Here is a 25458-nt window from a genome sequence, read left to right on the forward strand (position 1 = left end):
AAACTGATCAGAAAATGCATGCTTTTTCAGCCTGCATTAGGAATTGTTCTCTAAACACTAGCAACATTCCAAAGAGCCTCATTAGAAATCTCTGCAAACACATTTTCAAAACCTGTTTCCAAGCACTCACAGATTTATACAAACACCGGAAACAGAAAGAAGAGAAAACAGAAAAAGAAACAATGAAGAGTGCAGCCTTAATTGTTTCGTCTTTGTCAAAGAACCCTTCTTTTGGAACTGTGGCTTGGACAGATAACACCTCGCCTTTACAGAATATTTTCATCCACAGATCCCTAAGGTCTTTACAAATGAAGTCAGTATTATTACACCATTATTATACCTGTGTGGGTAAATGCTGATCTTCAGCTTCTGGAAAAAGCCACCCCTATATTCATAACCAATCGTATGCCAGTCCCCATGGCTCTGTACGAAACTAGGGATTTCCTGGTTAACTCCAACCAGCAAGAGAAGAGAGCAAAGTACAGACACATCTATTTAATTTCCTCGCAGAACCACTGTTACCATGGTAAAAAGCTGTTCTTTTTCCTTTTGAGCAGTGACATTTGGATCCCCAGCCCAGAGAGAGCCAGGCAGTTCACATGCATGTAAGGACCTGACAATTGCTTGCTGCTCTGTTTCAAAGGCCAAAGAAATGAACTCGGAATGGTGCTACCTTTAGAGAGCTCCGTTTTCTCTGTTTTTCTGGGAAGAAAGAGAAGGACAGGAAGGCACAGGAACTCGATCAAAGCATTCAAGCTGTCAAGGGGGTAAAAAGCACATAGCTGGCTCTAGTCCTCTGACAGCAGTCACTGGTTCCCAGGTCATGTGTCGATGGCTTTTTTTTCAAGGCATGAGGAAAGGGAGCAGAAAATACAAACTTGGGCTTTAGCCAAGGACTGACCCCATAAGCTCCACATCCCTCTGGGAGAGGAGCATGCCTGGCAGTCCCTGGGGAAAGGAGCCCTATGGGAAACCCTGGCCTGAGCACAGGAGCAGCAGCAAAGGGGCAACTTGCACTGATCTCTGGACACAGTGAGCCAGGCTGCAGAGGCAGCTGTCCACACACACCTGCGGCAGAGCAGAGCCAGCATGAGAGAAGGCACAGGCACCTCACCTACAGACCCAGGGCCACAAAGGCAGCAATTCAAATACACTGAACTAATTGAAAATCATAAGAGAGGGATAAAGTTAAAAGCTTGAAAAAATAGAATAAAAATCATAACATTTAATACTGAAAATAATGAACACAAGGTAAAAAATAATAATCCAGGCTATGAAGGGATATTGATTTGTAGAGTCAGAGAATCATGTTTTAGTGAAAGCAGACATAAAGCTCCATTTTATAATGGAAAACATTACCTCTCTGCAACAAAAATATGTTTCCTCCTTACAAGCTGGAATTACCAATCTAACAAACAGCTTTGAAAAACCTTTAAGCCAAGTCTGACTAGTTTGTAAGCAGAAGTGCCTATTTCAGTTTACTGCAAATATCATTAACACCTGTACAGCACTGACACAATGCTTTCAAAACAAAGATAGGTCATCTTACTTTTAATTTCACACATGCACATAAGTGGTAAACATTCCTGTTAATGATGCCATCTGGTGCCTCCCACAACGGTGTGACACTCAGTCTTCCAAACAAAATGTAATGGCAGCACCACACAAACGCCGCTGACATTTACAGTGAGGAAATTTGTTATCAGCCTCACTTCAGAGCGCCTCTTTGTGTACCTACTGGTGCCATAAAACCATCACCTTCACCAGCCAACGGGAAGAACAATAAATTATGGATTTTCATCCATGCACATATTACAAAAGCATTAAAAATTCATTACTCAAGCACATGAGCATCTTGAGCAACAGTTACTGCTTTAAAAATTAATACTACTCCCTTGGTTAAGTGAAAACTATCCACACCCAGCCTTTGTTTGTAATTCCAGTGTCCATCCACAAATTGTAACATAAAGGAACTCTGCCATTTTAACTTTGATACATAAGCCTTGATATTTAAAATGCAGGGAGTTCTCTTGCCCATCCTCCCTAGGCTCTTTGTTATATTTACACTTTATTTAAGTAGAAGCATAATGATGAAAAAGAAAAACCAAAAAACCAAGCCCTGAAAGACCTTCCATATTTTAGCTATATTCAGTACATTCCAGTGCTTCAACCGCACATAAATAGAACTGAAACAGCCAGAATAAAGCTTTAACTGCTACAGGTATTCTACCAAGCCAGCACACACCTGGCTCCAAGGCAGACAGTGAGAGGGTAAAATAGCAGTGACCACTTCCCCTGAGTTACTCCAGGCATTGCTGTTCCAGAAGCACCTCCAGGAGCAGAGCTGGCTGTTCCTGTGGTTGTGCCCAAAGACCAGGATGAGGAATGGCCAGTGCCCAGGATGGGCACACACTCCAGAGACTCTGGTGCTTCACAGCACTTGTGCCTTTCCCTCTCCATCTTCTTGACATTTCTCTGTGGACATTTAAGGTGACAAACCATACAGTTTGCACTTGGCTGCAGTCAGAAGCAAAGAGCTTTGTTTGCTCAGAATGGATTGTTCTGTGGTAGCCTCTGTGAACAGCCTCTCCCCAGTGTTTTAAAATTTGATTTAAAGTCCTTGTTTTTATTAACTTTGAATTACAACTGAGCTAAAATTTTCAAGCTGTACACTGTGGACTAGCTGGGACTGGACAGCGAGGTGTTGCTAACAGTCAGTCTATCAGTTCTGGGTCCTTTCTTGCTCCTCTGCCTGCACATGTCAAGGTAAAGGCTTGTGCTTAGTCTGGGCACTAGTGAATAGTTAAGACAGCTGGTAATGAACTGGCCTAAACACCAGAAAGTAAAAGCCACAGAGCATGAGTAAAGAACATAGAGCCCCAGGAGTTTGTTGGAGGGGACACCAGTAGCAAGGATGAGTTTTCTATACAAACACTCATATAGATCGGTTTCCTTTCCATTTTTTAAACAAGTTTCCTCACAAGAGAAAGTGTGTCAAGTTCAAAAACGTTTATAATTTTTTTTTTCTGGTTTTACCTGATAGCTGATTTCTTCTTTTCTTTTTACAAAACATGGTAAATATATACTTTTTTAAAAAGTCCTGAAATTTTATAATGGAAAAGATCACAGAATAGAGAAATATCCAAGATGGCTCCTACGTTCACAAGTCATTTGAGTATGTAGTTGTGAACATACGCTGCAATGGAACAAGTTCTAAGATTAATCTAAAAGCAAGGGTGTATTTTCCTCTCATGTTCTTGCTTTAAGTACTATTTTAAACTACTCTCAGGCCATTTACTCATAGCCTTTACCATAAGCATCATTGTGGAATCAAACACACAAAAACACCTCCACACTGCACCAGAAATTGCTGAGTCTGCAGTGCCTTGGCCTCCATTTTCTATTTGAACCTCACACCAAACTAACTAAATCTATACAACACTGCATGGGCTTCTGCAGCTGTTCTGTCTTTTTATGAGCTGGAGCAGAAAAAACAATTCTAAACTCTGCAATAAAGCATGACAGCTTGAATGCAGCCATGAAATAAAAATATAATAAACCCAATAGCATGAGTAATAATAAAAGGGCAAAAACAAGGAAATAATTCAACAGATGTGTGACATTTTGTTCTTCATGTGGATCAGTTATTCTTGTTAATTATATCACCTATTCTTCCCTTACATTGATAATTACATGAAGCAGATGGAGAACAGAATGCTTCCAGATGGTGAGAAAGTATACAAGTTTATAAATTGTTTAATTACGAAGAAATAATTAAAAATTATTTCATTATCTATAGTTTTCTACTCCACCGATAATGACATGCACCATGAAGGCCACCAGCACTTTATAAGACATTCAGGATTCTGTTGTAACCGACTGTTTTTCGTGTAACATGACTGCAGCGACTGACAGATGTGCAAACCAGAATAATCATCTAATCTGTTTTAACACCAAGGGAATTAAGAGTTTGGATCTTTGGATCTCCTGCCAGTTGGCACTTCAGCACTGGTTGCCAATCCAGAATATAGAAATGAGAGATTTCTTTTTGCTTTGGCACAGCTGTACAAAGTGTTTTATTTAATGAGCAGGCAGGAGCTATCAGCTCTGTGCCCTGAACCCCCATGTGGCAGACACGTGGTCAACGTAATTCTGAGCCAAGATATGGCACCTCCGCTACACTTGCTGCTCAACAGGTATCCCAAAGTCTGGATACCTCAGGACAAGATGCAAATCAGCAACTAGGTTATTCCAGAGGACTGCAGAGGGAGACTTAATGGAAGGCAAGCTTAACATCTCCTGCTTTGTGCCTTCTCTATCCAGTCTTACCCAATTTATCTGAATCTCTTCAGCAGAGCAATAGGAGACAGAGTTTGGTAGGAAGACACACAAAATCAGCAGCAAAATATATTTCCAAACTCAAAGCAAAAGAAGTAAGGAAGAACTTAACAGCTCTTCAGGAAATGGAGCCACTGCCTTGGGAGGTGACAGGGTTTCTGAGGCAAAGATGAAGCAGCACAGAGCTGTGGTTTAAGAGAACAAGTGAAAAAAAACTGTGATGGCCTTAAAACTTACTGCAAAGCATTCATGGAAAGGCAAATAGGGCAAGGAGCAGGGAGAGCTCCTATGCTCTGTAGTCATAGTCATTCTAGCAAAAAGCCACAACACACATCAAAAGCCTGTCTCAAACCAGAAACAAGACTGAACCAGGGGAAATGCCCCAAGGGCCTGAAGAAAACTTCAGGTAAATGGCCACACAGGTTACAGTTGGCTGTGGCATTATATGTTAAGTTCCTGGAGTTTAAGAGTACCTTTCTCCAGCTCTGCCAGAAAGCTCACAGGAGGAAGGATCTATGCTTCCTTTAAAACCACAAGACACAGCTCATGCTCCCTGCACAAGGAGGGAGCAGGCCAGGAATCCATGAGAGGGTGACACATGGCACTTCCCCCTTGGTTTTTCCAGACACTGCAGAAAAATAGAGAGAGTTGACAGAGGGACAACAGGAACAAGTTACCACACATTGTGCTCATCTGTCTGTAACAACTGATCCAGACCTGCCGGAAAAGCATCTCTCCACCACAGACGAGATCCATTTGGACTGGCAACGCTCAGGAATTAGCTGAGAGCAGAGGTTCTGTGGTTTAGATTACTGGTTTCTCTTCTGGCTTTGGAAGAAGAAAGCAGGAAAACGCCCATGTGTGTCCTGGTATCTATGAGTGAATTCCCTTCATGCCCTAAGCAGGCTGGTATGTTCTGGGGAGACACAGACTGACAGACCTCACACTCACTGACATACAGATCCACCAACAGCCCATAGACACCCACACACAAATCTGGAGCTGTGCCCCCACAAAGAATGGCTGAGCTGCTCAGCCCCAAGCTCTTACTGGGAAAAAAGACACTGCAGCTAGAAAATAAGAGCAAGAGCTCAATAAGGGCTGGAACAAGAGGAAGGCAGCTGAAAAAGCAATAGATGAGAGGCAGATGTTGATTTGTTGATTACTAGATACCAAGGGGTATCTTGTGCGTATCAAAGCAAGAATACCACCACAATTATCTCCATTACAAGCAACAGATACTCAAGCAATCAATTAAGGCAGGCAATCAATGAGAATTTTATATTTCTGAATTCAGCTTGCATTTACAATCCTTATCTTCTAGTTCATATGACAAATCCTGCCACTACAGCAGAGCACTCTAAAGCAGCAATTACATTGATAACCTGCCCTCCAGCTCATGGGAACAAAGTGGGAACAGATTCACCATTGAAGGAGCTGCTTTCAAATAGGAGAGGGCAAAGCCCCCTTGGTTTAAACCGGCTTGGTGAGCTCGGATAGAGACATGGGATAAAGAAATGAGGAGTGGTCTCAAATGCTTGGAATCCCTGCTTGCCCAGTCTAAACACCTTGCAGGATCCTGCCTTGATCTTGTTTAAAACCACCAAAACAAAGATGATAGGAGACATTTTCTCCTTACTCCTCTACCGGTGCTGGCCTCAGACATCTTCCTACTAATTCTTACTCCAGACTCTTTGTCTGCCTTTTACCTTTCTCCCTCTCTTCTCCACACTTTCCTCACAACATTGTTCTCCCATGTCCTTTTCCCCCCCTCACTTCCCAGCCTGTTAGCATCTTCTACAACCAAAATGTGTTTCACTTCGTCCCACCATATTTCATAAGATGACACTTCTCAGCCTTTCATTCTGCAGAGCTAGCACATTTACCTCCTTGGTGGGGCAGGTTTTCTCTGCCTCATAGATTGCACCTTACTGTTTACAGTAGGTCTGAGAAGCCTTTTTAAACACTGCAAAAAGGCAGAAAGATAATATTGTGCCTACTGAAACTTGGTTATATTAATTTATGAAATACACCTCAGTTTATTTGTAACTTCATTACATGATTTGGCAGGGTAGTGCAAGATTACTGATGAGGATCAATCTTCCTTTACAAGGCATCTGAGCAGAGGGAGCAAGTGCCTTGTGCCTGGCTGCAACCCAAGGTCTAATAGCAGCACCATCTCTTTACTCACAAGTATGCTCGGGTCTCCATGGCAGGCTGCTCCTTATGTTACACAGCTTTCCAACATATGGTGGCCAAAGGTCGCTTCATTCACTTGACAGAAGAGTCAATTTAGTCTTACATGGTTTCAAGTTCTTGGTATTTCAGAGAAGCCAGCAGCAGCAGACTAGCTTTATCCTCAAGCTACCACCCCCCACTTAGCCCCAGATGTCCATTCTGATAGAGCAAAATCTGTCAAAAATCTGTAATTCATGCAGAGGCAGATGCACGGATACTTACACAGTAGCTGGCCTTGAGCTGAAGTTACGCAAGTACAACTTCTTACCAAAAAATTTCACATGTTCTATCAAATAGAAATTAAAACCCGAGATTTCAAACCATTATGTCACTACCTACAGAGAAGCTGAGAAAACCTCAGGAAGAACACGAACAGACAAAAGACTTGCAAATCTTTCAAAGACAGAAAAGTCTGATTTTCCAGCTTCAATAAAAATGTTAAAATGACCTCTTTTAGGAAGAGAGCAATCACTTTAAAGATTAAGAAGCAGTTTAAAGAAAAGCATCAGAGTTCATTCTGCAGAGGAGAGAAAGGGATGTGCATGTGGAGGGAAGGCTGTTGAACAAAGCCAAACCCAGATCAACAGCCTCAGCCATGTTTGGGATTTCTCTTTGCCAGCTGCTGCCTAATTAAGAGTTCTAGGTGCCCAAACCTACTGACTAACTGGGAAAAGAACAGCACTAAAAATATTATATGGAAGTCCATCTCAGCCAACCAGAAGTTAGTAGGCAGACATAAAGCCCCCTAATTATGTTTCTCCATGAAATTACAACTACCTACTGAGAGAATCCATCACTAATTTTGTTTTTCCTAATATTTCAGCTTCACTAGTTATGCTTTTGAGGAACCACCTTCACACCAAATTTTAGTGACTTAAAAAATGTAAAAGAATTAGGTGTAACTTATTTGAAAAATGAAATTTTAAGAGACTTTTCATTTAGAACCTCCAGGCCGCAACAGTTCTTTGCAAGTAAAACCATTTGCTAGTGAAAACAACCTTTTCCTTTGCTGTTAAGTCACTTGGTGTTTTAAGGGTATCTCGTGCATGGAAGAAACCGGAGTTTGGGACTGAAAAATAAATGTACTTAAGCAATCTCTACACAAAGAGTCAACAGTATGGCATTGGCTTTTTTCCACTTGTGGAGCGTAACACCTAAATAAAGCTAGCAGGAGCAAGGGCTCAGCAGCAGGCAGAGCACTTAGAAGATGCTTGGAGGCCGTGACAAAATGCTGCCGTCATGTCAGCGTGAAGCGAGAAGGGTTCTGTTCCGGCAGCCACCACGTGTGCTGGGCTGCGGGTCCAGCCCAGCCGGGTGCTGCTGCAGAGCAGGATCAGCCAGCCAGCATGGCTGCTGTAATTAAGGAGCAGCCCATGAGCCCTAGGAGGGTAATGCCAGCCCATCTGCCAGGCCCTGTGTGAGCTGGCACCGTGCCTCCTGTCTGCTGCCACTGCTGTCACCCACCTGATCCTTGGAGACCTGCTCTGACGGACTGTTCATGCCAAGCTCTTGCAGAGGACAGACAATCTGTCGTCTCGCCCGCACGGGAGCCATGTAATGAAAGGCAGATGTCAGGGAATGGGCACAGGGACGCTGGAACTGAAAGACAGCAATCCATATTTCAGCAGAGAGAATGTCAGAGCAGTGCATCACAGATGTCTGGTGCATGGCTTCACAAACACACAATTCTTAGCTCTGTTGGCTAAATCTGAGACAAAAATCAGCAAATAAATAAACATACTCAGAGCAGAGGAATGAATTGCAGATAATTCCTGACACTAATGAAGATAATTATGAGAGTAATTACATTACTATCGCTGTGGGAATGACAGATAAACAAGTGGTTTGGTTTATGGGATTTTCAGCACAAGTATTTTCCCCAGGAGGATATTTTTCTCCATAGTGATCATGAATCAGCTTGATTTGACCTCATTAAGCTGTGTTATTGGCTCACTGCTAACCTTTGCTCACCTGGCAAGGAATGGAGATGAAGTTATATAGAAATTCTATACCGACTGAAAGGTCTGGTATCATCCAAGTGATAAATATTAATAAACTGGCAGAAATTTGAAATGAACAAACCCTTAATGTTCATCTGAGCAGCCTGGATCATTAGAAATAGCTGTATCTGTCTATTACAGCATTACTGGCTCTGGCATAACTTACAACACAAAAGGGAAGAAAAGAGAATTACAGGAAATACAGAATGAACATTAATGCAAACTAAATTATGCTATTCCATCCACAAATAGTTCTCAACGTAGTAACTTCAAGTTCTAAGGAAAATATCACATTTATCACTTATTAGATAATAATATTAGATAAGCTAAAGTAACTTAGAGTAACTCTGTAGCCTGGAAACAGTCAAAACTGGAATCACTGGTAAGATTTAGCTTCTCTTCTATCCAGTGCCATTGAACTGCATTTTTCTGAGTGCCTCTTCAGAATCTGAGAACCTAATGCAATGCAGGAACATTGGTTCCTCACAGGAACACTTAGAACTCCGCAAAAGTGCACAGGAAAACACATCCTTCTGCAAATATACCAAGCCTAACCTGCCAACAGTCCACACATGAAAGCCAGTGGTGATTTCAAAAACACCCAAGTCACCAAGGACAGAACCCATCTCAGTCACCATCTAAACACCAGGTGCCCAGTCCAGCCAGCTAGGCAGAAGCCCCAGGTGAAGGTCAGTCTCCAGGGGAAAATTCCATCAGTCTCAAGACAGGCAGGTATGACCGATGGATGAACTACCCTCAGGACGCATCGTGTGCTTCCATCAGTGGTGCCAGGAGCCTGGGTGACTGCCCGGGTCAGACAGCATCTTCAGATGGCAACGCAGGCTTGGAAATCTTACCTTGTGCTCCTTTTTCTGACATGAGACTGATGACAAAACATATATGCGAGCGTTTCTGAATTACACGCTTCTTGGAAATGGATTTTCTCCATTGGAAGTTCAGTTCTTATGGTTCTCCTGTGACACTTGTAGTAACACAAGTCCCCCTACTAAAGCCAATGAGGTGCCCAGGTCCCACTGACTTTTGGTGGAACAGTCTAGAGTACCTGAATCCCTTTGGAAGAGTTTGTATAAGCCACCTGGATGTGTTTAGGATAATCCCCTTGCATTAACTCAGGCTACATTACCCATGTGCTCGGCAGGGAGCCAAGGCCATTTCCCACCTCTGCTCCCCACCCACACTTCCTGAAGACATCAGTGGACAGCATGGATCAGCTCTGCTATGCAAGGGCTGTGTCCACGAGTCCAGGATGTATCAGGCAGGAAGAAAAGAAAATAGTTTGCTGCAGATCGGCAAGAAAATCCTCGTTTGCAGTCATACATGGAAGCAAAATAAAAATAAAGTGAGAAAATGTGGCAATATTTAATACAAGAAATACTAATTACTTTCTCCTTACCTTGCCCTCCACATATTCTGGATAAATAGGGTAGTAAAGAGAAGATTTGTGACCCAAGCGAAGAATCTCCTTTAGAAAGTATTTTGTATAGTGATGAAATACAGGATTCAAGACAAAGTGGCAAAGATGTCCATGTTCCTCTTGGTGGTGGTGATTAAAATGAATGAAGTCCTCAATGTTGTAATGTGATCGAATATACTCAATATCCTGGAAAATTAGGAATTTGTGAGTCAGCAGTGATCAGCAGCTACCTTGACAGGATTTTAGCAAAGGCCAACCAATGAGTCACATTCTATCAATCAAGGAACTACATCTGAATACTGAAATCAAGTATCTTTGAGAGCTGTCCTCAATTGAAGGGCACTAACTGAACAGATTTTTCTCGAAAATCTTTTCATTGTCTCAAAACCTTTCCTTGCACCTTGTCCTTTTTTACAAGGAATACACACCCGACCCTTTCCCCACAATGCCTGATTCAGATTTACAGACATCCAAGCACCTGTTTTTCTGCAATCAAGGTACAGAAGCCCAGGCTGTCCCTCTCACCAAACTCCAGCTGAAAAAAAGACTTCCACAGAGCAGAGCTGTGTTAGAAATGCCCTCCAACAAGACTTCCCTGTTGAAGTGATAAGCTGATATTTTTGCACATTTATTCACTTAATCTTTTCTCTTAGCTCTTAATATAATCAAGAGAATTACTCTCAGAAACAGGAGTGACTGTTTTATTGTAAAAGCTAAGAATTAGAACTTCTGAACAACCTAAAGCCCACCTTTTCAGTCATAGCAGAATGCCACAAAAATAAGACTTGGAGAAGTTTACTTTTCAATAATAATGTGCAATGTCTTTTTTTACTCCATCAGGGAATAGGCTTTTGTTTTCAAGCACATGATTCACCATCACTTAGACTCTACTGTTGGAGAAAAAAGTTATGAAAGCAAATCTAGAAGAAGAATTACTGCTCTTTGCAGGATTTATGGCAAAGCTGCTTATTGACTTGGAAAGTAGAAAGGAAAAGAGGTGATAAAACACCTATTTAGAGGTAGAATGGCTTTCTGCTAAAGCACAAAAAAAGTGCAGGAGGAAAACTTTCAGGACATAGCAGCAGCTTCTTGAAAGTAACAGGAACATTTTTTTCATCTGTGTGTCAATCATTACCTAAGAGCAGAGAAATAATCCAGTGGGCATAGGCTAGAAAGCAAGGGAGCTTTTACAAGCAGCACTTTTACAGACACTTTGTTAGGCACACATACAGTGCCAAACACAAAACACAGCCTTAGTGTGAGGACCAAGCACCACAGAGCTCATGGAACACAAATTGAATTTACCATTTCATCCCTAGTAACAGAAACGCCAACGATTTGATCCAAAACTTCTGCTACAAAAGCCTGTACTGGCATCCCGTCCTGCAAGGTAAAGGCAACACATTTCCAGTTTCAGTAGAATGTCTTTCTAATGGTACCTATTTCACCACAGAGTCACAGTTAAAACACTTTCTTCCCAGTGCAGTCTTCCCAGTTTAATCAGCCTACTCCCCACAAGGGCCCTGTTTGAGCCAGGTGTGTGGCAGGATTCTGGATCACACAGACCTTCCCTCACTGATGCTTCAGTTTGGGTGCTACAGGAGTGCTACAAGCTCAGCCACTGCTTCAATCCTGATCTTAGAACAGAATTGAACACATATCAGCAACAAATACTCACTGGATCCCTGCGAGCCTCAGTGAATATCTTTGAGTCATTCCATATCCTTTCATTCAAGCTAAGAGTTTCAACAAGCATTTTGACACCCTGTAGGTCACTGGTTGCTGCTTTTCTTACATTAAATGACCTAAAAAAGGACAAAAAAAATTAAAGTTGACTCTGTGACAAAATAAGGACAACTTCCAAGCTTAAGACAACACACCCTTCACAAGTACCAACCACACGATTCAGAAATTGTAACTGATTGATAAACGACACTTGTTCCAAAGGCAGATATGAACTTATTGCACGGTAATAAAAAATTTCAGAGCATCTACTTGAGACAATTCCAGAATCCTGCTTTATCTGCTATTAAACACTCAGCCCAATCTATAACCCCAGGTATCACCTGTCTTCAAGTGAGTAAAAGTCAGCAATAAAGGGAGGCAAAGAACCATAAAATGAACATGGAATCAGTAGCTGAACACAGGGAAAAGAGCAAGACAGAGAAAGACAAGAAAAAATGAGAAAAGGACAGAGAAAAATAAAACCGAGCCAGCTGTCATAGTACAAAATAAAGCAGGAACATCAACTTCTCCAAGAACAAATTATGAACTTTTGTGTTAGGCCTTGGTGCCTCAAGCAGTAACACATGAGGATAAACTTACATGACCGCAATGCCTCTGTTAAACATGAAGTGCCAGTTAGTAATCACACAGTAGTGGCGTGGTACCAGAACGCCTGTGCCACGCATCGAACACCTTACCTACAGACAGCAGTCACCTGGCATGTAGCTCAGCTACAGACTGTTAGAAAACATCTTCCCACCTACTAGTTAGGAAGAAAATTCACACTTGACAGTCTGCAGCAACTGAGGAGCTCTCCCAGTGTCTGTGAAAGGCAGCAACCCCTTCCTAGTTATACACAGCTCGTGCAACCAACTTGTGCTATTCAAGAAGCTGAACTACAGCTTCAGTTCTAAGAAATAAGTCTTTTACCCGCAGATAAAAAGTTGCAATTCACATAGTATAATTTTTTTTGCTCCTGTTCTTCTCACTTTCACTTTAAAAGTGGATGTGCTACTCTTCAGCCTCAGTCAAGTTAAGAGGCATCTTGTGGAATACGGGTTTAATGAATAGCATTAGTACCTCAAACCACAAATTTACTAAGATTCTAGTATGTTATGAGAAATTTCACAGCTGAATTCACTGACCATTTTTGAGTGCTCAAAAGTACACATTTGGTTACTAAATTACAGACTAATTCTGACCTTCCAAGTGAGCGTTCAGCTGAGCTTCCACAGCTTTTCACATGTTTCCACTGTTGACTGCAAGACCCAACAGTGCTGAGGATTGTGGCTCACTCTGCAGCCCAAATTCACCATCCTCCCACTGCTCCTCAGCCTAGCCCACGAGCTTTGCCCCACCCATGCCCCAGGGAAGGCAGCTGTGCCTACAGGGAACGGCATCCCAAATAAAAAGAGAACGTCTAAAACTTGAAACCACTTTTTTTTATTATTTTTTTTTTTATTATTATTATTATTTTAAATAAGCAGATCCACCAGCTCCACTGGGAGCATGGAACAGGAGGAAGGACTATCCAAGGTCTTTCTCTCCTAGCAATGCACTAACTCATTCTAGATGCTCAAGTCCTTTGATTGCTCAGAGACAAGGAGACTATTATTATTATTATGCTTTTTAGTGAAAATTGAGGCAAAGTATCCATTAAGAACCTCAGCCTATGCCTTGTCATCTGCTATTTTTTTCTCCTTCACTGTTAAGTAGCAGACTCACAGTTCCATTTGCTACACTCTTGCTTTTTGTGTACTTAACACTTTTTCTTATTCCTTTTACTACCTGTACTAATCAGGAGCTCATTTTGTGCCCGTGCCTCTTTCCTGACTTTGCCCTTTCATCTCTCCATATTCCCCTCTTACCTTGTTTTTCTTTTAGTCCATTTTCTGTGACTTCCTTTTCACTCACATCCTTTTGAAAGCCGTAGGCACAAGTACAATGTGTTGATCTTTCACTTTCACAGATTTTGGTTATTTCCAAGAGAGTATCTGCTGTTTCACCCTGTGGGTTTTGTTCTGCAGAAACTTTCCAAAAGCTTATTCTGGTTTCTCTCAAAGCTTTTCTGATCCTGAACCTCAATAAGAAGCTATTTTTCCTTACTTTCCTGCAAAGCTGCAGGGAGATTTGGAAAATGCTGCTGATGACCCTATTTTGTTTTCATTAAAGGAGTGGTGTCATTTGGAATATGCACAATGTAATCAGGATGGTAACTTTTTTTAAAAGAGCCTTTATAACAATTTGAATTTTGCCCAAAATCGCAAGAGGACATATGACTCCTAACCCTACTGGTGGATTACTGAGCAGCTGGGCCTGAGATTATCAGGAATTACTCCACTGGCTCTCTCTCCAGCCAGCTGGATTTTTACTCAGGACCCAGACGCAGAAGTTTCACCCCAGGGTAAAAAGTTTCTGCCTAGGTCCAAGAGGAGCTGGCCAGTTCCTGCATGAAGTATTTGTGTACCACTAAAGGTGATTAGGTACACAATTAAACCTAGAAGTATTTTGCTAAAACCACAGAGTATTTAGGTACATTAGGACCAAAAAAAAAAAAAAAAAGAAAACCCCCAACTATGCCACAATTTAAACCTGATGTTTGGGCCAGAATTGACTTGATATACAAGCAAAGCTCTGGAAAACTCATTCCACATAACAGAAGTCACAGCAAGAAAGGACTGGTGTCCCAGGTTCGCTGATATCTCAGCCTATGGAAGTATTCAGAGCATCACAGAAACTGAAAGCATGAAATAAATTATTCAACACCAAAAGTAAAAGAGAAATTATATAGAACAGATACATGTTCCTGCTGTGATCTGTATGTCCCAGAAACATGTGACTACAGTTCTCTTAAGAAAGCTACAGCATATTTCCATGAATTAAACCTATACCAGGCAATCAGGTGCCAGTGTCAAACAAACTGACACACATCCCTAAGGCCAAACAAAGCACCATGTTTCTCTGCTGGCCTTGGCAGAGAAACAACCAGGGAACTTGGAGCTGCTGGTCTGTACTGATGTCCATCTTTCCTACCTTAGTACTGTACACACAAGTCCCAAATGAATCCTCTCTCCGTGCTTGGGTTTTACTGAGAAGACACTCCCTACAAATGCTGACAGGTCCACAGCAGCTCAGAGCACAGCAGGGCTGTCCCGAGGCACAACTCACGTGAGCAATCCTGCCCGGTGGAACACGTACAGCTCTCGACCCAGCCTAGATGTGCAGGAAGGGACAGCCCGAACAAAGCTCCGGATCAGGGGGAATTCTTGCACATGATGTGGCACCAAGATGACACACAAGTCTCTGTCCTGAAAGACATTGGCAGGCAATAAAAGTGTTCTCCAAGCTTTACCCAAAGCCCTCTGAGGGGACAGACATCCCTGAACACGGGGCTTACATTGCACATCTCCAAGCACTGCTCTGCCTGGGCAGCACCAAGGAACTGACAGCTCAGAAATGGCTTCACTTTAAGCAAACTATGGGATGAACCTTCCTTACATCTGGCAATTTCATCATGACATTTTGTTTCAAAGACTGACATTGTTGGATGAATAAATTGCATAAATTTGAAATGCTTTCTGGGCTGTCTCTGTCTAGGAACTTTCTTTGGTGGTAAGCAGTGATCTTGAGTGTGCTGGTTCTTCGGGCTATGTCACCATGTCTCGTACCCAGGGCCTGTCTCTAAGACACCCTGCCACAGTTATTTGTAACATTACAACACTCTGCTGTGCATTTAGATAAAGTCTCAGAAAGTGGATTTTGTTACCTCAGACAGAGTGATCACATAGGGCATGAGTAGGAAATAGCTACTGTACTGTGAATCCACAGTGTCACTGTTCAGTCTATAGGCAAATACTATGAATCTCCTTAATACCACTGTTTTAAAGGCTTTAATTCCATCTCCTTTAATAAATTTTGCTGAGTTTGTTTTTAATTTAGGTACAGTCTGGGTCTGTACATGGTTTTAAAGGAGTTTGAAGCATTTCTTCTCTAAATCTGCATCTTAGAGAAGTCCCTATGAAACAATAAACTAGAGACTATTTACAAGAGCACATAGTGCCGGGGAAATGCCTCCACATGGAGAAAGAGAGTAAGTTTAGATTACATGGTAAGAAAAAATTCTTCCCTATGAGGGTGAGGAGGCCCTGGCACAGGCTGTCCAGAGAAGATGTGGCTGCTCAATCACTGGAAATGTCCAAGGCCAGGTCGGACAAGGCTTGGAGGAGCCTGGTCTAGTGGAAGGTGTCCTGCCTATGGCAGGGGTGGAACTGGATGACCTTTAAGTTCCTTTCCAAACCAAATTGTTCCAGGATTCCAGGATAAACAGAGGACTTAGGTATGCATTCCATGAAGTCCAGAATCAGCCAAGGATGGGAGTAGCTCACCCCAGGGTAACCAGGCCCAGCACACCCATGTGGGGCAGACTCACTGGAGCAGCAGACCCACATCCCCTAGCTGCCAGCTGCACTGCTGTCCCACCACACAAAACCATTCCAACTTTCGATTATACTCACTGGGAAAACGTTGAAAGCATAATGCAAAAAATCCAGTGACCTGCAACCAAGAGAAAATATTGGCAAATAAAGCACATATCAGAAGGATCTTACACAGCATGATATTGACATTCCTGCAAGTGCAGAAACATTTATTCGGAGCAGATCAGACAATCCAAACAGACCATCAATAATCAACTGCTAATGTTGCATGCTGCACAGAAATTTCTGACTTCTAGTGTTTAAAGCATCATTATTAACAAGAATAAGCAGGATGTTTGACATAATACATGAGACTCCTCACTAAAAAGGTGGGGGAAGGAACAAACAAAACATTGGCTCTCAAGTTCTTGACTCCAGCCTCTTCTGAAGCCATTTCTGGACGATTACAGCATCATTAGTCTATAACAAATATTACTTCAGGTTACAAACAGTTGTTGCTATGTTCCAATATTTTCAGCCAGCACCAAGGGCTCTGTGATTTTCCATCAGGAAAGTGTCAATGTGCTCTGACAGACTAACAGGAACAGCAACACTTAGAACACTTTTTTGTTCAAAAACACTGTTTTTGAACACTTCTTTCCACTTCTCACCCACTGACTTAGAGCTCTCCCCGTCTCTCTTCCATGGTGACAGCAAATTGTGACATTTCAGTTTAAAAATACTTGCGAAATCTCACCAAAGCCCTGCTGTTTCCCCCATGTGTAGGATATCAAAGAGCTTAAAACACAGTTACATTGAAGTTCCATAAAACACTTTTCCACCACACAAGATGCATCTTTTGAAGAAGTTAATACAGATATATGTTACCTATAAATACTGATAAAACCTCTCCTCATTTCAGAATTGTAATTAAGCTCCCTTTAATTACCTCCTTAATAATATTACTTAAAAGAGAAATAATTTCTAATTGCAATACCTATGCTTGAATGTAAACTTAAAACTGCAAGTACAGATCAGGATATTATATATTCACTTATATAATACATAAGTAAGACTAGTTAACAGAATAGCTAATCAGGGGAAAGGAAAATGCCATTGCAACTACATTGTGTTGTAATTTTCTCTCTGGTATTCAGGACCTCGTTGGCAGCAAGGACCACAAGAATTGAAGTGGGAGATTTTTCAGGAGGCTTAGAAAACTATCAAATATCAGCAGATAAGCCAGCAGTTCCATTCCTTCACATTTCACTCTCAACTCACTAACAAGCCACATCACAGCTCTGGGTTTAGGAGATGGAAACATTTAGCAGCTTTAGTAGATAACTCCCAAGGAACAAACTTCCCTCAGGGCTGAGATGCAATCACACCTACATTTCAAGCCAGCTGCCATATCTGGATCCATGCTGTGCAACGCCAGCAGGAACCCCCTCAGGACAAGATTTCAGGCTGCAGAGAGCATCACTTCCTGTCCTTTACATATATTTGCTTTGCTAATATTTCTTTCACAGGCAGATGGATCAAGCACAGGCAAGCCAGAGAAGCATACAAGCAAATGTGTGAAACCACCAAGGTCTACAAATTCCTCAGGTCTGCATGGGGTAATCTCAGGAAGGGTCTTCAGGCAGGAATGCTATCTCCTCTATCTGTCTTGGAATCCACACTGCTCCACAGATGTCTCCAGGTAAAAAAGACTGGGAGCACAGCATTGAATGATAAATGCAGTGAGAACTGTCTTGAACAGAAACAGCAAACAAAACACAGAGCTCAGAAGGGACCAAAAACGGGACAGATCCCTATCCTAAGCAGGAAACTATGAGCAGAGAACTCAAGAAGACTACAGTGAGATTATTTCCCAACATAAATCTCTACCACAGCTCTGAACTGCTGTTTCAGTATAATGGATCATTCCAGAGCAAGCCCCTCACCTCACTAATATTTTAGAATAAAGCTTTCTTATTCTGCAAAAATTATCTTGCTTGAATTTTTACACTAGTTTATCTCTCAATTAACTGTTCTGGAACAGTCTTTTGGCAGTGCAATTGTTCTTATCACACTTTAGTTGGTCAATGTTTCTAAGTACAATACATCTTCCATATTGACTTCCTGCATTTCACTAATTAAACTAGTTCTTAGCAAACTTGAGCTATGTTACTGGGTATATCACTTGGGAAATATGTACCCAAAAGGCAATGCCTTTGCTTAGTTTTGGTAACTTTGGATATTTGTATTTGCAGCAGATTCAGTGTTTGATACCTTTGGGTAGGTGCCCTCCTTAATCAAGAAACAGCTCAATAAACGGAACCAGTTTTCAAGGAATTCTCACCTTTCTTCTCAGTGAAGTCTACTATTACACTTCTTTTACGCCAGAGAGTTCAGAAGTTGCTATTCACCAATGACTACAAGTAGACAGATGTCTTTTCAAACTCACCTATCACGTTCTTACTCCTAATGCCTGCTGTCTGCAGACATGACATGGATTTGCAAGGATGGAAGATCCTGGGTGTGCTCAGCTGCTTCATCTATTCTGTATCTTCCTTTCTACCATCAGATTGAAAAGGAAAAAAGTTCCTGGAGAAGTTTCTACTGATGTGGTTGAATATTGGTTTGCTCTTCAAGTGGGGAAAGAAATTTTTGAAAAAAATCTAAACCTCACTTATAACCCTATTCTAATCCACCAGGATCTAAGAGTGCGTGGTCAGCAGCAGCAATCCTGTTAACAGAAAATCCCTTTTCTCCTCCAGCTGTAAAGGACTCTAGAAAACAGAATAATTTATTTCAGTGGCTGGAGATAGTGTTCAGAATGGGAGCATTTACCTGCAGAGCTAAGAACAGCTTTATTGCCCCATGCAATGAGATGAGAACTACTGTAACATGCAGCTCCTCCTGCAGCTAGCCAGCTTCAGGACGAGTGACTCCATCCAGAAGGAAGAAGCAGCCTTTTCCCACAACCTCAACCAACATTTTTTCCAACAAAAATGAATTCTTCACGTTTTGCCCTCATAGACCTGTCAGAACTAGGAAGTTGCAAGTGGAGGTTGAAATGTTATTACTGAAGGTAAAAGAAGCAGAGAAGAAAGAGGTCAGAAAAAATCCCACCCAACCACTGCAGGTGCTGTCACTTTCTGATTTGACCTAAAAACATAACCATGAAAATGGTCATTAATGGGAAAGCAGTGACTCCTCCTCTATACTTACCTTGTTTCATACTTCTCATCAATACAAAGCAGGCGGATACGGAAAACATTTGAAGCTCCTCTGTACATGGGACACAAATCCCCTTCCACATCAGTCTCTAGGAGAGGTGCTGTTGAGCTTTTAGAGCCTGTGTTGTTGACATCACCTACTGGAAGTTCAGTCTGGGAAACGGTCACGACTCCATCTTTCTGCAACAATAACAGACAAGGGCTCACTTACACCACTTCACAAAGTGTTTTCATTAGTTAAGCCCCATTGTTTCTCTCCTCTCTGTGACTCTTTCTTCCTACCCTGATGGCTGCACATGGGGAACTGGATGAGCAAACACACCCTGACCAATAACTCTGACCTCCCCTAGAGCACCTTTGTGTCCCACAGCAGAGGCACGTGTGGGCCAGAGCAGAGGATGGGGCAGGAGGGGAACTCAGCAGTATTTGCTTGTCCTCGTCTCTGCCAGCCTTGCTGGGTACAGCAGCATTACCTGCACGTCTGCAGCATCTGCACCAGGAACGTGTTCCAAGTTTTGAGAAGAAATAGGCTCTGGCTTTTGACTTGTTTGGGTGCTTTCATCTTTATCTGAGTAAAGTAAAAGAGAAAGTGCACAAGGTTTACTAATGTGAGTTTTACCCTCAGAACCATAGCAATAGCTGGAGTGGGCCTGGCTACCTCTATTAAAAGGTTTATTTTAATAACCACTGTTAAACAGACCCTCCTACAGTTACTTGGCTAGAGCTTCATTAGACTATTTGATTTCAAAGAAAAAAAATCCAGGGAATTTGTTGTAAAATAAGACCTGAACAAGACAGTTTGGAAGAAATTCCTAACTTGTGTGTAACCCCATGTCAAGTCTTTACCCTATCTGAACTGAAAAACAAGTTAGTGTTACTGACTGGTATCTTAAATGCCATGTGTTGCTAACTTGCTTTCTGGTGATCACAAGGACAAGCAAAGGCTCTTCATTCTCAGATTAGCTTTCCTAGAAGAATTGAAATCCAGGTTAAATCCCTGTCAAACCAGAGCTCTTACTGATGCAGTAAGAGACAAGAAACAGGGATTATAATACCTTTACAAATTTTACACAATAAACTCTTGAGGTGTATGTGTTGCTGCTGAAGAAGACACATTTAGCAAGGACACCCTTGCATTTGGAAGATCAGTAACTTTAAGAAAGTCAAGGTTTCTGAGCTCCAAAAAGAATACAAAATAAGCTTCAGAAAACAACAGCATTTATCCCTTCTCCCTTTGAACTTGGCCTTGGGACACCCAAGTAAGCCACATGCACAGACAGAAGCATTTCTTCACACAGTAATGGACACTTAAAAAACCCAAAAAAAACAAAACAAAAAAACAAAACAAAACAAAAAAAACCACCACCACCAACACCAACAAAAAACCACAAACATCAAAGGTTTAAAATAATTTAGCCAGAAGTGTTTAGAAAACAATCTTATCTCAAAATCTGTTTCTCTGTCAATAAAAGAGTGCAGATGCAACATGCAGGGCAAGGACAAATGCAGGGGGTGGGAATCATGGGGATCTTGGGGGGTACCACAGATGTCACCTTCACAGAAATGATCAAATGTCGTCTTGATTAACCAGCTCCATTTCTCATTACCAACAGCCTTGCAGGTGTCAGAAGTTAATTAATACAAGTCTCTAATTGTCATGTAAATATTGATATGTTGTTTCTGACTTTATACTAAAATTCAAATTCTTAATGATTCCACCACCAACTCCTGTTAGACACGGCTGCATTGCTGTTTACAAACACTCTACATGAGCGATGTGAAGAACTGCAATACTGTCACTAAATCAAAGACCACAAACAAGAAAATGAAATAAATTCTGTGATCGCTGGGTTGTTAGCTGCGGTACAGTCAGCAAGATCAAGAAGCCAGTTCACCATGAAGCCTGATGAAAAGCCCTTGAATCATTCCTACTGCATCATGTTTTCTAGCAACTAATTCACAACACCATATAGAGTAAAAACCAAATTGCTGTAATTACCCTGAAACCTAAATGGCATATCAGTACAGACTGTTGTATACACTTTCATTATTATTCAGCATTACATTTTGAAAAGAAAAAAATATCAACCTGTGATCTCTAAAGCTAAAGAGCTTGAAAAACTAACCTTTTTATACGCAGGAACATAAAATTACTCAATGAAGGAATGCAGTTTGCATTTTAAAATTTCCAGCCTTCAGATTCCATAAAGCCAAGTCCAGATCTTCTGTTGGTGTCGGGTCACTGAACTTGCTCTGCCCTCACAGCAGGGCAACGTCCAGCAGCAAGTTTTCAAGGCAGTCACTAAAGTAGCCTTCATGGAATGGGTGTGGCTTTGCAATATCCACAAATACAAACTATATGGGAACAGATTTGAAGGACACAGGCTGGCCTTTATGTTGGAAAGGCTTAACAATGGACTACTGGGATGCAACTCTTCTATTTTAAAATGTGCAAAGCTACAACAAAAAAATTAACTACTATTCCATGATAACAGAATAAACATTCCTGAGCAGTGAATAGACAACTTTGCTATTAGGTTTCTAGGGGCTCTCTCTAGGAATAGCACCAGAGTCAGGCTCTCATCATACTCAAGTTTCTCCTCATGTGTCCAAGATCATTAATGATTTGCACTCAAGCCACCTAAAGTCTACAAATAATTATTTTTCCCCAGAGCTGCCCTTGTTATTCCAAATAAAGGGATACTAATACTTTAAGTCTTACCTGAAGGCAACCCACAGGACTGCAACTACCAACAAAACTAACAAAGTTTTTAAATGAAGAGAGAAAATAAGTATATAGATTCACGGGAGTGCTAACCATGCTGCTTAAAACATTTCCAAAAAGTACTCAGACACCAGATTCTCAAGCAACCGAACAGAACAGCTGCTCATGCTATGTTTTAACACTCAGAACAAGCCCTGTAAACTTCCTAAATGATAAAAAACATGTAACAGCTGTATTGTCAAACCCTGTAACCATATGCTCACTGAAAAGTTCAGCAGCAGAGAATTTGCCACAAAACACAGACCTACAGCTTGCAGTCTCCAGAGAAGGAGAGAGGACACCAGCAGCAGGAACAGCCCTGGGATGAGTAAGACTAGGAGGGAGCCCTGGTGGTTGGTCACCTTGCCCAAGCCCCTGCTCAAGCAAGTTCACCCAGAGCAGACAGCCCAGGACCGGGCTCCAGCTCCTGAGTGATCTTTCCTCCCCGCAACCATGTCTGTCATCTCTTCTAAACTAACACTCCTGGAGCTGCAGGAGCACAGGATCAAACAGGACACAGGCAGCTTCCTCCATCTCCTATGTGCAAGATGCTTCCTTGCAGGGGAGGGGAAGTCCACATGAACAGCTATGACACCTATTTCTCTCTTTTTTCTGTTATGTGACTGCCAGCTTTGAGGTACCAGGTGGTGACAGCCTTGCAGCTCCCTGGTTGCCCTTCTTTGCCTGCTGCTTTGTGTTCAGAAAAGCAGATACGTACCAGCCTAATGGTGGAGGGGTTTTATTCCACTACTGATAATTAGTAGATAGCAAAATATTGCCTTTCTGCACAAAAAGCCCTTTGATGCTGAAAAATAAAGACAAAAACTGTAAATCATTTACATGTCACTTCTCTTCTGCAAACAGGCAACATATTTGTGCTACTGGTTTTTGTAATTCACAGGAAGATGGCTTGCACATGTGTTGCTGTATTGGGCCCAATAAAAAAGCAGAATAAAGAGACAGTCCCTGATCTCCCAAAATCTTGTAACCCAGGAGACTGCAAACAATAAGCAAAGAGCAGAAGCTGAACCACAAGGAAAAAAGATGACATGAGTCAACAGGACAACATAACAGGCACAGTTAGCCAGCTGCTGAGCTACTGACAGACCCCACCATCAGATTTTACAGTCACATCTTCCTTTAACAGCACAATTGTATCTGATAGACAGTATACCCCATGCAACAGTTTTCTGAAACTTGAAGCCTGCATTTATCCCACAGCTGGTACAGGCCAGCTCCCTACAAACAACAATCACTTCTGAGTCAGAGACCAGGGCTATCAGAATTCCCCTCCTCAATTAAAAAACACCAGGCATCCTACTTCAAAACCAGGTATGTTTAATCTGTGTTTCTTGCTAGGAAACCTATATATCCTTTTCCCAGCTCCTGCAGAACCTACTCAGAAGCTAGATACAAACATACCTTGTGTTTATTTAGCACTTTAGAATACAGTACCTCCTTGAATGCTTGGCTTCTGTGGCACTTTGAGAATATCCTCAGGATGTGGTTTGCAGAATCCATGGAAAGGCCCTAAGTCAAAACACTCTTGAAACAAGGAAACGTTCACATGAGAACATAAGCTCATGAATCCTACTGCAGTGCCATCAACCTGGAAGAGAAAAGCCATGTTACACAAACCTGTCATTCTAGGTCAGGACAAAAAAAAAAAACACAGAGCAATTTCTGAAACATCAACTTTTATGTATCTCTGACTGTGCATAATGGAAAACTGTGAAGGAACTATTTCAGCAAAAGTTAAAGATCCTCTTTTATTTTTTCCTTTTAACGTACGCATTAAGACCTCTACAATAGGTGTTCTAATTCTTTTTTTAGCTATGACTTGGAAGAGTATTAAGTTTATATATATGGTCCAAATAATGACCTGGAGTTTCAATAAAACATTTGTTATGGCAAATACACAACATACTTTCAAAAACGTATCATTTTGTTTAAAGTTATAGTGCAGCTGAAGTAGAACACTTCATTCAGTTGGCTGTAATAGTTGACTCATTACTGGACCCAAATTGGGCTCAAACTGAAGAGTCTATTTTATTCTCCTAAGAAACTAACAACTCAATAAATCAATTATGTATAATATAAGGAGTCCATAATGCAGTATGTATTATTTGCAGCACTTATAAGCCCCAAATATTCCTGTGTTCTGAAAAAATTCAAGAGATATTTTTAAAACCCAAATGCCCTGGCAAATATGAAAGTGATGGGATCCCTGCAATGCTGGCACCCATGGTACTCTGAATGCCTGATTGCTGCAGGAGTTTACAGCAAGCTGCAGCCCTCAGCAAGATACACACTGGGACCAGAGAGAACTGGCATGCTGGAGAGCTTCTGGCTTTAACCTGAGACAAGTCTAAAAGAATGAAGCTCTTAAAGTTTTAGTAGTCTATGCAACTTTCTGGTGAAACATATTATCAAAACACATTTTCTTTCTTTCTCAATACACAAAATGGAAGTCTTTATAAACCTAATGAAAACTCAAAGGCTGGTTTTGTACAGCTGCTTTATCAGGCCATCAGCACTTCAATAAAGATTTTTAAAAGAGTGACGCTTAATTTTTCTGTCCTCAAACAACAAGTGATTGTTTGTTTGCGTAACCAACAAAGCCAGGGCGCTGCAGTTGCCTGGCTGCTGCGTAATTTCAGGCCCAAGGCTCAGCAGAGGCTGATTAACCAATCCATCTACCATATGTGCAAAAAGAGGCTGCCAGCTTCCTTCTCCACAGGGAAAGTTGGCATCCATCAGGGTTTGCGTGGAGGTGCCTTCCCAACCCACCATGGCAGCAGCAGCAATAAACTGTGGGCCTGGAGCACCTTTTTGTGGTCTCACATCGAGCTCTGAATGTGCTACTGGAATGTATTTTTCATAGCAATGGCCCTCTGCAATGTGCCATTACACTAATGGTGCATTGTTTCCCATTTGGCTCCCAATTGCACTGATTACATGTTGCAATCTTACAAAACCATTTGCCACAAAAAGCAGACTTCAGGAATTAAGGAGGTTATATCACCTATCAGCTTGCACTACCATACACAATTACCAACACATGAAAATCTTAATAGTTATCCTGCTGAAAATTCCTGTAACCACTCCTTTATTATTTAAATTTATTTCTGGGTTTGTCTTCATTTCAGCAAAAATCCATTTGAGCCAAGAAAAAGAAAAATTATCTACAGGACTTTAAACTGTGGAAGGATTACTGGCTATTTATTTTCATATGCAATATTAGCTTTCACTGGGAATGAAAACAGGTCACCTATAATGTAAATGTCGAAAATTACAACATGGCTTCATCAAGATGGTC

The 25458-nt window shown here is 41.5% G+C and overlaps 1 protein-coding gene across 6 annotated transcripts in view; it reads right to left on the reverse strand.

Moving 5' to 3' along the window:
• CFAP61 (cilia and flagella associated protein 61) overlaps positions 1-25458 on the reverse strand; it is a 97344-nt gene that overhangs the window by 59694 nt on the left and 12192 nt on the right. For all 6 annotated transcript variants that reach the window (XR_005700086.2, XR_005700085.2, XM_040059547.2 and 3 more), the window contains exons 8-16: positions 23595-23748; positions 19849-19943; positions 19368-19555; positions 16251-16290; positions 14905-15044; positions 11690-11816; positions 11317-11394; positions 9991-10197; positions 8041-8175 (exon numbers count right to left, since the gene is read on the reverse strand). Coding sequence is in view for 4 of the 6 variants with exons in the window: in XM_040059547.2 (XP_039915481.1) it covers positions 8041-8175; positions 9991-10197; positions 11317-11394; positions 11690-11816; positions 14905-15044; positions 16251-16290; positions 19368-19555; positions 19849-19943; positions 23595-23748 (1164 nt within the window). In the remaining 2 variants the exon portion in view is untranslated. The remainder of the gene's footprint in view (positions 1-8040; positions 8176-9990; positions 10198-11316; positions 11395-11689; positions 11817-14904; positions 15045-16250; positions 16291-19367; positions 19556-19848; positions 19944-23594; positions 23749-25458) is intronic.

Source organism: Hirundo rustica, chromosome 3, assembly GCF_015227805.2.
Source record: "Hirundo rustica isolate bHirRus1 chromosome 3, bHirRus1.pri.v3, whole genome shotgun sequence".
In the NCBI taxonomy this organism is placed as follows: Eukaryota; Metazoa; Chordata; class Aves; order Passeriformes; family Hirundinidae; genus Hirundo; species Hirundo rustica.